At 41.3% G+C, this 15,533-nt stretch overlaps 1 protein-coding gene and 1 long non-coding RNA gene across 4 annotated transcripts; both read left to right on the plus strand.

Moving 5' to 3' along the window:
- Positions 1-852: 852 nt before the first annotated feature.
- On the plus strand, positions 853-6,693 carry LOC110977384 (uncharacterized). 3 transcript variants are annotated; one of them, XR_002597949.2, is made up of 3 exons: positions 853-992; positions 4,864-4,966; positions 5,478-6,693. It is a non-coding gene; the product is annotated as an uncharacterized LOC110977384 (long non-coding RNA). The 3 variants fall into 3 exon arrangements; XR_015426236.1 differs by having other exon boundaries at positions 953-1,029; XR_015426235.1 differs by having other exon boundaries at positions 965-1,100.
- A 2,203-nt stretch (positions 6,694-8,896) lies between these two features.
- LOC110977377 (uncharacterized) lies at positions 8,897-15,330 on the plus strand. Its single transcript, XM_022231437.2, has 2 exons — positions 8,897-9,217; positions 10,903-15,330. Exons 1-2 carry the CDS (start codon positions 9,067-9,069, stop codon positions 11,556-11,558), a joined length of 807 nt encoding a protein of 268 aa, XP_022087129.2. The 5' UTR covers positions 8,897-9,066; the 3' UTR covers positions 11,559-15,330.
- The last annotated feature ends 203 nt before the right edge of the window (positions 15,331-15,533 follow it).

The raw sequence follows: 15,533 nt of genomic DNA on the forward strand, positions 1-15,533 counted from the left end.
AACGCTAAGAAAACAACATCAGTAAATAAAAGCAAAGCTGTCGGGACCGTGAGTAAGGCTTTTGAATCTTTTCTCCCCCAACATCATGTTGAATGGGCCAAGCCTCATTCGCTTTTGAATCCGCCCCCCACACACACCAAACGCTGGATATACCGCTGAAAGTCTTAATCAGTCTATGCCCGCAATTTCACCAGTAGGCTTGTTAGAGGGTGTTTGGCATGTCTGCACACTAGAGCTACGGTTTTACACATAGAGGGCTACATCTCTGAGCTTGTACTTCCGAGGTGGTTGGATGTGCGTGCAAATGGACCCTGAAAATGCCCCCGCTATTTTTCAATGAAGTACAACTGTTCTCAAAATTAAAATGGGTGTAGCTAATTCTTTCATCCCGGTAATGACAAAATCTACTGGCTTACCTTTTTCGCCTAAACAGAAGGTGAAATTAGAAACATTAAAACTAATTGACGCCTGTCTTGGGCCTTTTGGAAGTTTTGACTTTTTCATGAGTTATTATGAGAGTTCTTTTCAGGTCACAAAACAATTTCATGAATTTGAGTTGGCGAGTTTTCGGTAACTTTGGTCTGCATACAGGGCGCCATCAACGACTGCTATGTTAAGGGTTTTCGGTATCGTCAAGTATAGCGCACTGACCAGCATTTTTTTCAAATCGCGGCTTTATTTACCGGCGGATTTGTCACTGACATCGAAATTACCTGAAGCTATGACTTCCATGTCTAAAAATAGCCGTTATTAAACAAAAATACTTATTTTATATGATTCATAGAACAACATTATTTTGATACTCCACCGAGCTAAAAGTGAGTACAAATTTGGTGAAGCCACGTTTTGACGAATCCGCTATTTGGAAAAGCCCGACCGGTTATGAGACGCGGCGCGGGCGGGCGGGCGGCCGCGGTACGTGTGCGCGGCGCGCAACCATTTTGTATGCAAGATGGCGTCGAGTGCGTGAGAGGGAAAAGAGCAACGTGCCGGTAAATGATGTTCGTTTTATTTGATGACATGTCCAAAGTAAGCTGTGAAATTATTACCATAGGCGTGTATTTTTGAGGTTTGCGTGTCCTGCACTGTGGGGAATTCAGGTAGGACCTAGGTCATTGCAGTAACAAGAAGTAACACGCCTGAGGCTGAGGGTTTACTTACTGCGTAAAAAAAAAGAAGTTTGATGCGGTTGGTCAGACCTAACTCTTAACTGACTAACATTAATCATGTTGGTATTCATCTTTAACGATTTTGGACGGGGTTGTCATACTAACGCTCCATGACATTACATAGAGCAAGGTGAAAACGGTTCTCAGAAATTCCAAAGACTCACCAAAAATACCTCTATCACCACCTACTGTACTGGCTTCCGTAAATGCCAACGTCAAACGGTTGGGGCTTCAATGACCATCCCATCCAAAATCGTTAAAGAGGAAGACTAACGTTCCACTTAGTAGAGCTAGGTCAGACCGTCTGACCATCTCTTCCTGTATACCTCCATGGTCTGACCATGGCCAGACATGTCAGATGTAACATGTCTGACGTTTGTCCGTGTTTCGGTTTATTTTAACCAGGACAAATTTTGCCTGGTGGCTAGAGTCTTGTTCCCTACTAGTTTGAAGTCACGCTTTGGTTAAACATGGAGTCGTAATGCTATGGGATTTTTAAAATGAACTCAATAGGCAAATGCTTGCTTTCTTCAGGCGGGGGATTTCTAAGATCTTGCAAATTGTCACAGTTACACAGCACAGCATATGTTGCACGTCACGTCCTGGTGGCGGTCGCGCAGTGAAAACAAGTAAAGATGCTAATCCCCGCTTTCGAAAATGGTCGAACCGAGATTGGTAAACAAACACGGCATGAGCAGTATGATCATCATCGTGTGGAACCAAGAAATTGATGAATAAAAATCTCATTCTGTTCAAAAATACTCAGTTTCATGCTCTGAAACCCTTGTTACACCCTTTTTAAGAGCTGTAGGCTACTCAAGTTTGCTCTCACTGTCTTGAATAGTTTTGTACAAGTTGTGTAGCATTCGCCTATCAAGTTTGCTTACAAAAATCCCATAGTGTTATGCCATGATGTAAACTGTATTGGCTCAAAGTCACAAGGAGTAATAATGGAGTAGTGACTTTGAGTTCTCAAAGTAACATACATGTACATGTATCTTCTGTGTACCAAGAAAACAAACACGGATCAAAACGATGCTGATTTTACAAAAATTGTGCAGGCAAAAATACATTCTGATCATCGTCTGAGAGTCATGCGGTTTACACGTGTACGTGAAGAAAAGCTGCAACCAAGTGGTTGACCACGGCTGCAATTGCTACACAACTGTATGGAATGTAGCTTCAGCCGCTTCCCGTATATATGCATGTGTAGTTCTTAACCAGGACTTACCTGGCTGGTTGGCTACAGCGTGCTGGGGGGGTTGACATGGACCAATCACAGGGTTCCTCATTACTTTTGCCCTAATGGCAAGAATGACAAGGAACAGCCGTTGAATCTGAGTGCATGTTAGCATGCTGTTGCACTGTGCACAGTTTCAGTGTTTGTGTTGAGCAAGTGTTATCTCACAAGTGGCTGTTGCCAGCGATTTTTGTGCACTCATGGCGCATGAACTCAAGGGTCAGCCACAGGATGATAAATTAGAGCATGACAAGAATTATAAAGTTATAAATTATTTACGTCATGCCTCAAAATAACAAGTTTCCACACAACATATTAACATAAACCAAGACAATACGCAATTTTGTAGTTAATTATCTCATTGTGGAAATGACAAAACAGTATTAACAATAAAAACTAATTATTCATAGACATACTATATGACAAAGTTTATCTAGTAACTTTACTGATAAAGAGGTGAATTGAATCTGGTACAAATGACTGTTTGCAGCAGGCTTTGTTGCTGCGGGGAACACATAGGCGCATTTTTGTGTATAGTGTATGCAGATATTGTAGTAGTCTGAATAAATGGGAATTTTAAAGGCAGCTAAAAACACTGGTGGAAATTGACAAAGAAATTCATTGTAAACAGAAATTAGAGGATTTCAACTAAGTGTAAGGTACAAAAAAAGAGAAACCGGATCAGTTTAAGGTCAAATTTTATTTAAAGGGATTTTGATCTCGCAATCGCCGATTGATCATAATGGTATGGTCTAAACTGACTATCATGTGCAGGCAACATGGCTGCTGATCCAAGCTGCACATTGAGAGAATTTTCGTCAACAAGAAGTACAGTTTCTAGACGTGAAACTCCCAGTGTTTCCAGAAATAATTAGGGTGTGCCAAATAACCGAATATTCAAATATTATTTTTTGAATTTCAATATTCAAATGCAAAATTCATGAAAAGGAAGGGAAAATTTTCTTTTGTTTTAAATGAGAAAAATTGCACTATGGAGGTTTGTTTCATACAGATTCAAATGACAAGCGATAGAAATCTTACAGTGATTGAAAATGTAAATTATTCATTAAACAGTTTAATTTAAAAGGAATAGAAATTTTCAACAGGGCAAAAAGTATTGTTCATCTCTAAATTTAAATCTTGCTACATGTAAATCGCGGCTGGAGATACACCAAGCTTTGAGAAGCTATTATTTTGATCATTATCTACAATTGTGTGTGTTATTGCAGCTGATTTTGTATATGGTTTGTTCATCAACAATCTGCCGGTCGGTTCGATCAAATATTTGGATATTCGATCAAATTGAAGGTCAAGTATTCGAATCGTGAATTATTTGAATTGACCCAACCCTATATGTAATTTCCTCTGTGCCCATAATTATTAGTCAACAGAGAATGGGTGTCAGACTTCCATGGCATTGACATGTAACTGACATCAGTGAAAGTGTGGTCATGAAGCACAGACTTGAATCTGAGTCCAAGTCCACGTCACATCTCTCAAAGGTCGAATCACGAGTCACCTTTGTTATTGTATTGAGAACACTTTTTCAGGTTCTGCAAATATTTCATTTTTGACCACAGCTTTTCTCAAATTTAATGAACTTGAAATACGTGCTCATGTAAATGTCAAATAAACCATGGAAATTAAACTATGACTACGAAGCCTTTTGATGTACACGTGATCTGTCAACCACGCACCACACATGCACTGCAGTAGCTGCATCATGCACTGTTTTGCTCAGTGCAAAAACGATGCAACAATGTTATTTCTGCAGAGTCACCAGTCATACAGGTCAAGTTTGAGTCCAAGTCCACAGCAGCAAGTCCCTTTCGGAGTCATTTGTCAAAGTGACTCAAGTGTGAGTCTGAGTTATTAAAATGTTACTCAAGTCAGACTCAAGTCTGAGTCACGAGTCATACACGCATGTACATGTAATTTGTCATCACTCATGTCACTGCCATGAGTTGACTGCATGCAGTAACTTCCTCAATGAAGTTTTTCAATTGATTCACAGTACAGTACTACATTGTCTAAGAGACATATTACTCTAAGGTGAATTGACTGATTACATATACTATTGGCTGTGGAAAACTGCGTTGACCTGGCATGCGCATATTCACTTACTACGAACACCCTGTACTTCATGGATTTTGTGCTAGATAGATTACAAGATCTTCAAGTTATGAATACACCACTGTGTTTTTCTATGAAACAAGTCGGTGGAATGAAGGCTGTAGTAAATCTTGAATCCCTAAATCAGCCAATCTTATGAAATTACCGCAAAAACCTAATGGCATAAGCTTCTGTTAAAGAAGGTAAGACAAAAACTCTTTTAAAAAGAGGCAGGCAGGAAAGGAGGAAGTGGGTTAGAGGAGAAACTGGTTTATTTTTTACGTGGACTAATTTTTAAGAATTTGTTATTCAGTCACCCTTCTCATTTATTTCTAATTACAGATCAGTGAAGAGTCAGAGGATGTTATTGTAGCAGCAACACTGAAGAAACATCATGATCATATCCAGGATCAATCGTAGGCTCATTGCCAACAGGCTTTTGGAGGTACATACCACTGTGTAATTTTGCACTGCACACTGTGCAGAACCTTCAGTAGGATATTTTTCTTTCAAATGTTCTGTGGCAGTCTGGACCTTGTAAATTTACTCCTTTATTCGCTTAATTTTCGTAATCCAAATGATCTCATCCATGAGATGATTAACTTAGCCTTCTTGTGCTCAGAGCCTTTCTGAACTCTCCAAAATCACCACTAAGCGTAACCCAGAATCTAAGGCTTCTTTGTTAACCATCATGGGGCATCAGGTTTTACGCAAAGCAAAGATGGAGACTGAGTTGTACCTGCTAAATACTACAACAAGCTACGTGTCTCCAATCCTCTTTAAGAGTGATGATCAGAGGTTATGGGTTCTGTAGGTTTGTTGGGCAAATATTAAAGTAACGAAAGCACTTTTTAAATATGACTTGTCTCAGCTTTTTAGCTCCAGTAGAAAGTGAAAATGCCCAGTTTTGTGATACAAATGTAGTTAAATGGCAGATTGGTCATTTTTCTCTGCAGATGAGTGGCGTGCGACCCAGTGACACAGCCATACCAAAGACAGCCCTCTTCCTCTTCTTCATTGGGATTGGCCTGTCTGTTTTCAGCTCCCACAGGCTCCTGACAACACAGTCCTGCCGCTCTGTCCTTTCCAAACAGGAATGATACTCTCTAAACTCACCTGTTTAGGCCAAGGACACAGACACATGTAAAGCATTGGGCTGGAGAATGTTGGGGGGCAATAACAACTCCAGGTTGATGTTTTGCTGGACATGGAGCAGCCCTCATCTGTGTAAATAGCTCGGATAAAATGAACTCTGCCCTGTAGCCTCTAGAGGTCACGTGAAAGCCACACTGTACTTATGCCAAATGCACGTATCATCATTTGGGGTGTGGCCTATAAGACATGTAAGGGCTAAATGGGGTTGTTGGTGACTACTATACAATTGGTTGCATCTCTGTGGCCTACTGTGGTGTATGTATTCTAAGCACTTCGACATAATTAGATGAATGGCTACACCTGCCGTTGTGCCAATTCTAGAGGAGTTTTAGTTGATGTATTCAGCTGGTTTAATTTCCTGACACAAGCGTTCATGCTATTTACTAATGTTACTCACATGGTAAATATGCCGGAATTTAAGGTTGTTCTTATTTGTACACACGGGAGTTGGTTTGCTTTGTCTGCATGACTCTGTTAGTGACAGCCCACTCATGTTGTACAGGTTACATGCTTCATCAAGCAGAAGTTGGAGGAAAGGCTCAAGGTAATGCAGTGTAATGTGTAAAATGATAAAGTCCAGAAAATTCTCAATATTGATGGAACAACTTTAATTTGTGAGGTCAAAGTTATCACAATGTCGACAGTGATTCGGCTTGAATTTCTCTTTAAAAAAGACTTTGCGTGTACTAACTTGGTGGGAATGTTGACAAACTGTTCTAGGTTGGGACTGGGTGAACACAATGTTGAAGGCTGTGATATGAAACACAGCAGTTTCAATGCAATGTTGATATGTGTGTAAAAAAAAGCTTTTCGTTTCACGTGAAGTGTTGGAAAGAGATGTATTTGGCATGTGTGCCATTCATGAAAGGAATCTCAAGTGAAGCAAATCTCTGTTTTAAGGTCTACAGTGCAAACGTGGTTTGGTTTTGCTCATTAAACCCAGTGGACTCGGATCAAACAGTGCCTAACATGTTTTGTTGACTCAGATTGAGGTAATAAATAAATGTTATGAACAAATTGCGTTTTGTACTGTCCCGTAGATTATATAACTAGTGATGTCTATCAGCTTATAGCTACAGTGACAGTACAGCATGCTGACATGGTGGGGGGATGCCAAATTATGAAGACCATGTGTTAACCAATGTGTGGGTAATCGTCTGCATGTTATATCCTTGAGAAGATCGAATGTTAAAAGGCTGATGACAAGAGTTTTATTTTGGAATATATTTTTGCAACATTCTACTCTCTATATATGACGCCCTTAAGATGTTACTGGAAAGTGAACTTTTGAACGAGGCGCCCTAATGAGGATTGGTATGGAAAAGCCAGAGTGGCATTTTGATGTTCAGAATTCAGTCCAAAAAATGAATGCTCCTTATCCAGATGTGAGATACGGAGCGCTGAAAGTTTCAATCAACTTGTCGAGATTCTGGCATTTCATGGTATTTCCTGAGCTCTATAGTGAGCAGAATAGAGAAATCGTGCTTGGTCATCACAACAGCGCGGATACCTACGAACCCAGTGTCTTTGAAATTGAAGAAGAACAAATTTCAAAGTCTGAATCATGCGCAGACACTCCGTGACTACCATCTGTAGACAAATAGGTCAGTTGACTATTTGAACTGAATCTGCTTGCCCTGAAGAAGGTACTCAGTTACCGAAAGCTCGGCAATCACATATTTTAGAGCACTGAATTGATATATTCTTGTCGATATTCTGATCACGGTGCTTCGCAGCCCTTCCATATTTCTTAGTCAGTTGACTGCTAGTTTTGGTCATGGCAACAGCTTATGTATGGTGTTCCATATGTGCCGTCTAGTCGGATTTTTCAACAGGCGTCGCATTTTTCAGCCGGCGTCTCATTTTTCAACCAGTGTCGCATTTTGATGTGAATAAGCCGCGCAGCTATTAACGTTGATGGTCAGGTCAAGCCATGGTCTAGCTGACCTGACGTTGTTGACTGGGACGCTTAAGGTATACGTGAATATGTTTAATGATTATGGAAACGGCTAAATTAGCATGTATTTGTCGATTGGTATAGCTGCAGGTAAATAAGTTAACAGTCGCTTAATGAACTCGGTCAGGTTCCTACAATTCTCATTTTGATACAACCCAATCGTCTGTGAAAGTTCACATCGCTCAATTTGGTTTCTCACTGCTGCAAGCTTGTTGAGTAAAAAATGCCCCCGTATTGATGACTACTATAATTACTTATTGCTGTGGCTGTTTTGGTAGTAACTGCTGTCATTACGTAAAGTTACGTCAAAAAGCAAACCCAGTAGGCGTATTGTTCTCTCTAGTTGGTATTCGCCAACCTGCAGAGTTGCTGCCTGAGGGAGCGTTTATCGCAGTAGGGTCTCTACTTCGGTTGGAAAATGCTACGCCGGTTGAAAAATGCGATTCCAAACCAAAAGTGCGACGACGGGTGAAAAATCTGACCGGATGGCACGTATGGAACACCATACTTATGCCATGGTCTGAAACTATGCCATTCAAATCCAACTGGATGGCACATGGATTAGCTAGTCTTGTATGAATAATATATTGCGTTGCTCAGCCGGCAGGCCTCTGGAACTGTGGATGATCAACATGAGGATATGTGGGAGCAAAGGAAAAGTCGGGCGACGCGTCGTGACGAAGCGTGCTGTGAGACTTTCTTGATTTCACCACGCGTGGCCTACCTCACGGGTTGCCGTAAAGCGAACATCAACGCAATTTTGTGACGTGATCACAATATTTGCGCTGCAAATTAAAAATGTAACACATTTCAACTCGAGCGAATTTCGCTGCAAGTTGGGACGTCAAATTCGCTTCGCTTTCACGCTCGCCTTTGGTATGACCCGGCCTTACAAAAGTGTGAAATATCGCGTGGCGTACTTATAACCGCTTTTATTGCTTGTCTGGTAAATATGTCCGAATCAAGTAACGAAAGCAGACGTGTACTGATCGTGGCGTTTATCGGCTATCTTCAGTGCCTGTCATTTCCTCCATTTGTAGTTTGGAAAGAAGAAGCCGTTTGTATAAAAACTGGCTGCACAAACTCCCAGCACTCTGTCACGGCACTGCTAAATTACACTGGAATCTTTACCAGCTGGGGCTCCGGTTTCTAGAGTCTAGAGTTTTCTGTACTCAGACTGATAACGTTGGTTCAGTTTGATCGACACGCATCGTAATCAGCAATTCAGTGGAGTCAGTTATTGGCATGTACCGTCTGCTTTCCACGACAAAAGATTTTGTCAAGATAGTATACCTAATTGCTCCTATGGTCTATTTAATGTTTGCTGGCTGTCAGTAAATCTCATTTTTTATAATACTAGCAAACTGTACGCACAGTAATTTGTGGGAAAGCGCAGGTCGGCTTTCAAGCCAGACAAATCTACCTAAAACAGAATGACAAAATTGGTTTTGGTGCTATTTGTGTTGCTGATATGTATCGCCAGACACGAAGTGAACGCCAAGGATGCCATTAAGGGCTATTATCACGCCTGGTGGGCCATCATTCCCCTCCCCAATACCACTGTTCAGAAGATGCTCCCTACCGGTAAGTAGGCTACTCATCACAAAAAGTGATCCAAAAGGTTTCTATGGTTGTATATCGGCTATAGGCTTACGGTTTCTTAGATACACATATTTTCTAACTAGAACAAAACTGCAGACTTGGGCTTACAAACTCAGTACTGTAAGTACAGTACATGTATTTTGTCGTGTTTTTACACACAAAAAATGCGAGCGAATCTGGCTTTGAGACGCACGGTTGACTAGTATAGGGCCTCATCCCGACGAAATTTTACTAGAGAAATTGTAAATGGGCTTTTGATATTTTCTTGGGAAATATTGTGCTTCTCCGGAAGGTAAACAGAACAGCTACATCAGACATGTTGAGGGTATGATTATTCCTGGAACTTTTTTGAAATGAAATGCAACTGACCCTATATTACTATAATTACAGTGTTGCATGCTGCACGATGAGGGAAAGGGGAACTAGACTTGAATTCAATTTGTCAGCAAATCAAATCAGATTCCCCTACCATAGTTTTCTGCCCCATAGGTCTCATTTAGTATATTATGGGCAGTGCGGACCCTTCATATACAGGAACAGGGCATCGGCTACATGCATGATCATAGAGCGGTAAGTTGTGGTGGCAGCTTAACGCATCGGCAGTCATGCTCGGGCAAATCGTAACTGTGGCGACTTTATGCCAGTTAAAAATGTTTGCCTACTTGCCGCCACATCTTAATTATATTTTCTGTGCGGGTTTGCCTATATGCACCTGGTCTATATTTACACGTCATTATGTCCGTCATCATCAAGTTTGGTCATCTCTTGCATATAAATATCGTGCCGTATCTGGGAAGGTTTCGTCCCGGGGAGGTTTTGTCCTTGTTTTTTAATGTGTAACTCTGTTCCAAACGAAAAACAAGTAGCAGCAGTGCATGTCACTGAATGTTCTGACAACCTGGGTATACTTCTCTGCATCTGAATCATCTGCACCCAACCCCAGCCATACATAATACGCAGTAATAACCTTCAGGTGAAGCCTCCTAATTGTGGCGCAACTGTCTTTCATCAACGACACTGTCTTTCAAGACATTTTAAAGACTACTTTCACAACATTGTAGTTAGTTTTTCCACTGGACATTGTGAGCACCCAAACGGAGTGCAAATTAAGTCACATATATGAAGCAAGATATGAGACGGAGAGAACCCCCCCCCCCGCTTTGTGTTGGTCATTGTTTCACTGGAATCTGAGGATTATTTTTTCAGACATCTAGGGGGGATGTGTTAGGTAACAATAGTCTACAGTGTGTATAGTGTTCGGACATGTTGGGGGGGTGCCCCTCGGTCTCATTTCGTGCTGGATATAAAGTCACACTATCGAAAGCATCGGCTAGAAAGAAATTGACATCTGCGAAGTTATGAGTCACCCGTGCCGTGGTCGTTGATAAGGCTTGGCTTTATCTCGTGCACTCTGCATCTGTCAATTCACACGCCCTTGACTCACGTTGATGAACATAGGCCTAACTGTTCAACTGATGAGATCCGACAGCCCTTATTATAAAACCTGTACTCCAATTTCTTTAGCCCGAAGTAACTTCTGAGAGTTTTTAGCTCCCAACTATTTGACAATATTATGTGCGTCATCGAAAGGATTGTAAATTCATTTGTCCAAATCCCCTACCCGAAGCTTTTGCGTTATTTTTGATATTATGATCACATCATTTTAGGTCGTTCGATGGTCTTGTCAGATGTCTCTCTCCCTGGCCTATCAACTGGCCTACATCCCGTGATTCTAGAGATTGGTACAGAGCACCACGCAGGTCCGATCGGCTTCCCAGATTGGCTCCTTCCAACCTTCCCCGAGTTCAAGCTGGACATCCCTTATCTGACAGCTTCGCCCTCCAGCGACGGCGCGGCCAAACTCCTGAACTACAAGTCCATCATCTACACCGACTCCGCCATCCTGAATGCCGCCTCGCGGCTGCAGTATAACCTGAACGCCAGCACGGCCGACATGAAGGTCACCGACAACAGTTACAAAGTCGACTTCAACGGTCATACCTTCACTGCCAACTTTGAGTCGTCTGGGTCCTATCAGTCTGCGGACAAATTCCCCAATTTCAGCGCTTACGTGGACATCATGTCACAGACGTGGTTTGGATCTTACCAACGCTACAGGAAGACTTGTGCCGATCACCACTACCAGTTCGACACCATTCAGATTCGACCAGCCAGCATGACCATGCAGGCCGCTAAAGGAGTTCTTGACATCAATTTCCCCGAGGGTCAGATCAAGACGCCCGATATAACAAAGGCACTGGGTACCGTTGAGGTCTTGGCACATTTTACCATCAGTCATCCTTACGACTGCCTTCCCAACTAGAAAAATTCCCAACTGCGTATTTTCCACAGAGTGAGAATCGTACACAAAATCTCTTGTAGGTTTTTGTTTCGTACATTGTAAATGATAGTATACTGATGACGATGTAGTACGTATACACTTAGGTCAGTTTTTGCTTTCGTGTTCACCTACACAGCACTTCCCCTTACGTCTGAAATCTCTAAATCTCTAAATATTCTGGTTTCGGGGCAAAGAAATCCAAGTACGTTGCACATGGTTGCACGTAGAAATAAAAAGCAACTCAGATGTAGACCTGTCTATAACTAGAGTGTCGTCACAGTACTGTGTATATGGTAGGTACATGTACATTAAAAAATGAGGCCCGCCTGTGGGGATTTCACCCGGGCAGCCCAATTACGTTCTGTAATTTTTTGATGAATGATTTCTAACCGAAGCCATTCTAAGAAACAGAAATTGATCTTTATGTTCTTCTAAGTAATATAGTGAGAGGGCCACGCTTGGAGATGGGTAACAGAGAATTTTTAACGACCTTTCACTTCCGGCATCTATCCTGGGTCCCCTTGTTCGCTTGTTTCACATCATGTGCTTAAGCTAAAACGTACGAAAGCCCATTAGTGCCAAGAGCAGTTATCTTCATTTTCGAAAGCAGTTGTTTTTATTTTCAGGAACTTCAAGAAACAACGTTTTGGCCTATGTCCAACAACAATTACGGATCTGAAAGCGAAAAAAAAACAAACAAAAATAAACGGAAAACAGAATCTATAGCCCCATAGGTATAGGACGCGTTGCCGCTATTTCTATTTTCAATGAACGGCGGCTATTTCTATTTTATTAAGCTGCTCTTGAAGTTCTTGTCAGCAAAGGTACAAAGGACAGAATCCTTAGTTACGGGATGTAGGCCTACGCATGCGCACAAGCCAAAATTCCTTACCCGTGAAACTCGTTCGCCGTAAGCACAAAATTTTCTTCTACGGGAAGTGCCAATTTTTCGTTTGCGGTAAGCAGCGCCGTGAAATTGGGCCCAGCTCATCTACCAAAAAAGGTAGCAGCCAATCAAATTACCGGACTTTTTTTTACATTGTTCATACCTCCATTATAATGAACGAGTATACAAGTCTGACCTCTTTGATTAGTGGAAATTCCGTATACATGTACATTATGCAAGATCATGTCGTTCATATTCAGTAATTAATATTTACATACTTATCACCGACGGGGGGTCTGATTGGCTTATGTCGGACTTACTGGTTAGACCCATGTACGGTTGTACCATAGAGCTAGTTCGAACTCCTTGTGCTCCTAGCTCTGCGGTTGAACAAACCTTGATGTTGACAGCCGATATCGCGAAGGCTTTCAAATGAGGGCGCCTTATAAGAAGTTCTACGAGCGGCCGAACGCGACGACCCTGTGTTGCAGGGTGCGTCCATATAAGTAGGCCACAAATATGTCCGCCGCGCTAATGATTAAAAGTTATACACTCAAAATATTCTATATTAGAAGGTCCTGAGAGCCACGGAATTGGGGATTGAAGAAATATGGCACTGAACCTCTAGCCCAGACTCGGGGCTTCCAATTCTGAGCAATTTGGAAGCAGTCGGGTCCGAAAGGGGCACTATTTAGCTGTTTTGCACAGGGATGTATTTTCAAAATGGCGACTTTTCCGGGCAGTGAAATTTCCTTCGTTTTAGGGATGGTCTGCTTTGGGGAAGAATGTCTCCAAAATTCACCGGTCAATCCATTAAAAATTAAAAGGAAAATGAAAGAGGACATATTGAACATGATTTTTCTGTCCTGCCCGGACGCCTGTGAGAATTGAGTATTCTTTTAAATGATCATGATTTATCATTGGTGTCTATGTGAATTTATTTGCTTAGGTGCACCCTGAAAGGCCTTCGCTCGTCGCCCAGCGCCCGAACAGGGCGTTGGTAAGGGCTGATGGCCTATCCACAGATTTTAGTGAAGGAAATACGTCATACGAGGTCGCAGCAGAGCACTGTGGGTAAACTTCTGCCAGGCGTGCAAACTCGCACAATGCGTGACACAGACGGCGGTTATCACTTAGATATTTTTTTCTTTTTCTTCCTCATTGCTGAAAATATTCTCACTACACTTTATTCGTTCATTCAGTTTTGTTGACTTAACATTTCTTTCCGTATTGCAATGTATATATCAAATTATACACAAGGTCAATAAATCAAAGATTTTTGACTGCAAGAGTGAAAACTAAATAAGACCATAAGACATTGAATAAAAGGGGGCAACTACGGAGATATGTTCAGAAGACAAAGTCTTATACAAAAATGCCTTATTTAGACAAGAAAAAAAAGAACCAGACAAGGAAGACTGACAACAGTTTATACATGAAAAAAGACAATTGTAGTACAATACAGTCAAAACAAAACAAGGTCAAAACAAAATCAAACCAAACAAAAACTAACCAACAGACTGAAATGTAACAAATATTGGAATTACCAAACACTAGAAACGTTAGGAGAACAAAAGGAAGATTAGAATGATAAAAAAGGAGCTACCTCAGATAACCAGAAACTAAGTGTTTTTTGTAGTTGCTCTTAAAGCCTCCCACAGATGACTGTGACTTTTATTACCATCATTACCATTTCCAAAATTGATCAAGATAACCAATGATTTGAAATATATCACAGATTGTGCACAACGTAGCAAATCACAGTGCAAAGCCAATCAGCCCTTCCCAGCGCCCGGGCGCTGGGCGACGAGCGAATCTGTAAATTATGATTAGCGCCTCCACCGTCGGAATATAAAACGAAGAAAGCTCAACCAATGAGTCTGTGCTTCCGCGTGCAACTTACTGAAAGTAGCAAAAGTCTTACGGGTTGTGGATCAAATTGAAATGAAAGTTAATGGCATTGTAGAATTCACAGAACATGCGAAGTCTTGTGTGAAATTAAGTCATTATTCATTTTTATCGGGTACCGCTCAAAGAAGGCCCCTACAATTGGTCGTGAGTGAACATGATATTGTATTTCTTTAGCAATCATTTTGATCGAGCACTGAGAGTTTAACAATGGCGGAGCTCACACACCAGTGCTTATATTGAGTTTCGACGTCCCCTTTTGTGGCATTGTGGTGAATGTTTCACTCTAGTCTGCAGCCGACAGCTAAAAAATGCAGAGGCCAGACATAGCAGCTTATCACTCTTTTCTTTGGGTCACGTTTAAGTCCACAGTGTTGGGCATTCAAGTTATTGTAAATTTTAATTAGCTGCATGGAAACTCTTTGCACTCCCTATGAGGTGGGCTAAAAAGGTACCCGGAATGAAACTGATTTGACATGTTAGCAGGGAGACCTCTGGATAAGATGTTTTTCAGGCAGATAACAATGACAAATACTTGAGTATCACAGGCGTGTTTGTTAATGAGAGGGTAGCAGCGACGGTGAACTGAAGACACACAAGTTCTGCATTACGTATGTTCATACTCATTCGACCACAGGGCTGTGAAACTTTGGAAGGCCTGACCCAAGTGTAAACTTGCAAACCGACCGTTCTTGAGTGTAGCATTACAAATAATGGTAATTATTGTAATGGTAATTATGTGTTACAAAATTTTTAGGAAAATTAGTGTACACACCTTTTTTTTAAAATTCTTAACTGAAGTACTTGAATCACTGGAAATTCCTCGAAAACCGTAAAATTACATAAAAGCGTGGGATAAAGATTGCAGCTCAAATAGCGATGCGCATATTTGTTTTGTTCTTATTATGTAAACCTACATGATTATTAATTATTAAAAATATCAGTTTTGTCTAACTTCAAGTTGGAATAGCTCTGATTCCTTTTAATCGCAGTTCCATGTGTTGAGTTGGGTGTTTTCTTTTCCTTTTGTCACTGTTTTCAATGCAAAGTGTGTTTTGCCTGAAGCCATGCTCAGCAGCTTTTCTTGCAGAAATTAAATATTAAACTCCTTGGGTCTGATCTCGAAGTCCTTTTTTGGCAGGACATCAAACGCTTGCCTTGAT

The sequence above is a fragment of the Acanthaster planci genome, linkage group LG08 (genome assembly GCF_054643075.1).
Source record: "Acanthaster planci isolate LZ-2023a linkage group LG08, COTS_SCS, whole genome shotgun sequence".
Lineage (NCBI taxonomy): Eukaryota > Metazoa > Echinodermata > Asteroidea > Valvatida > Acanthasteridae > Acanthaster > Acanthaster planci.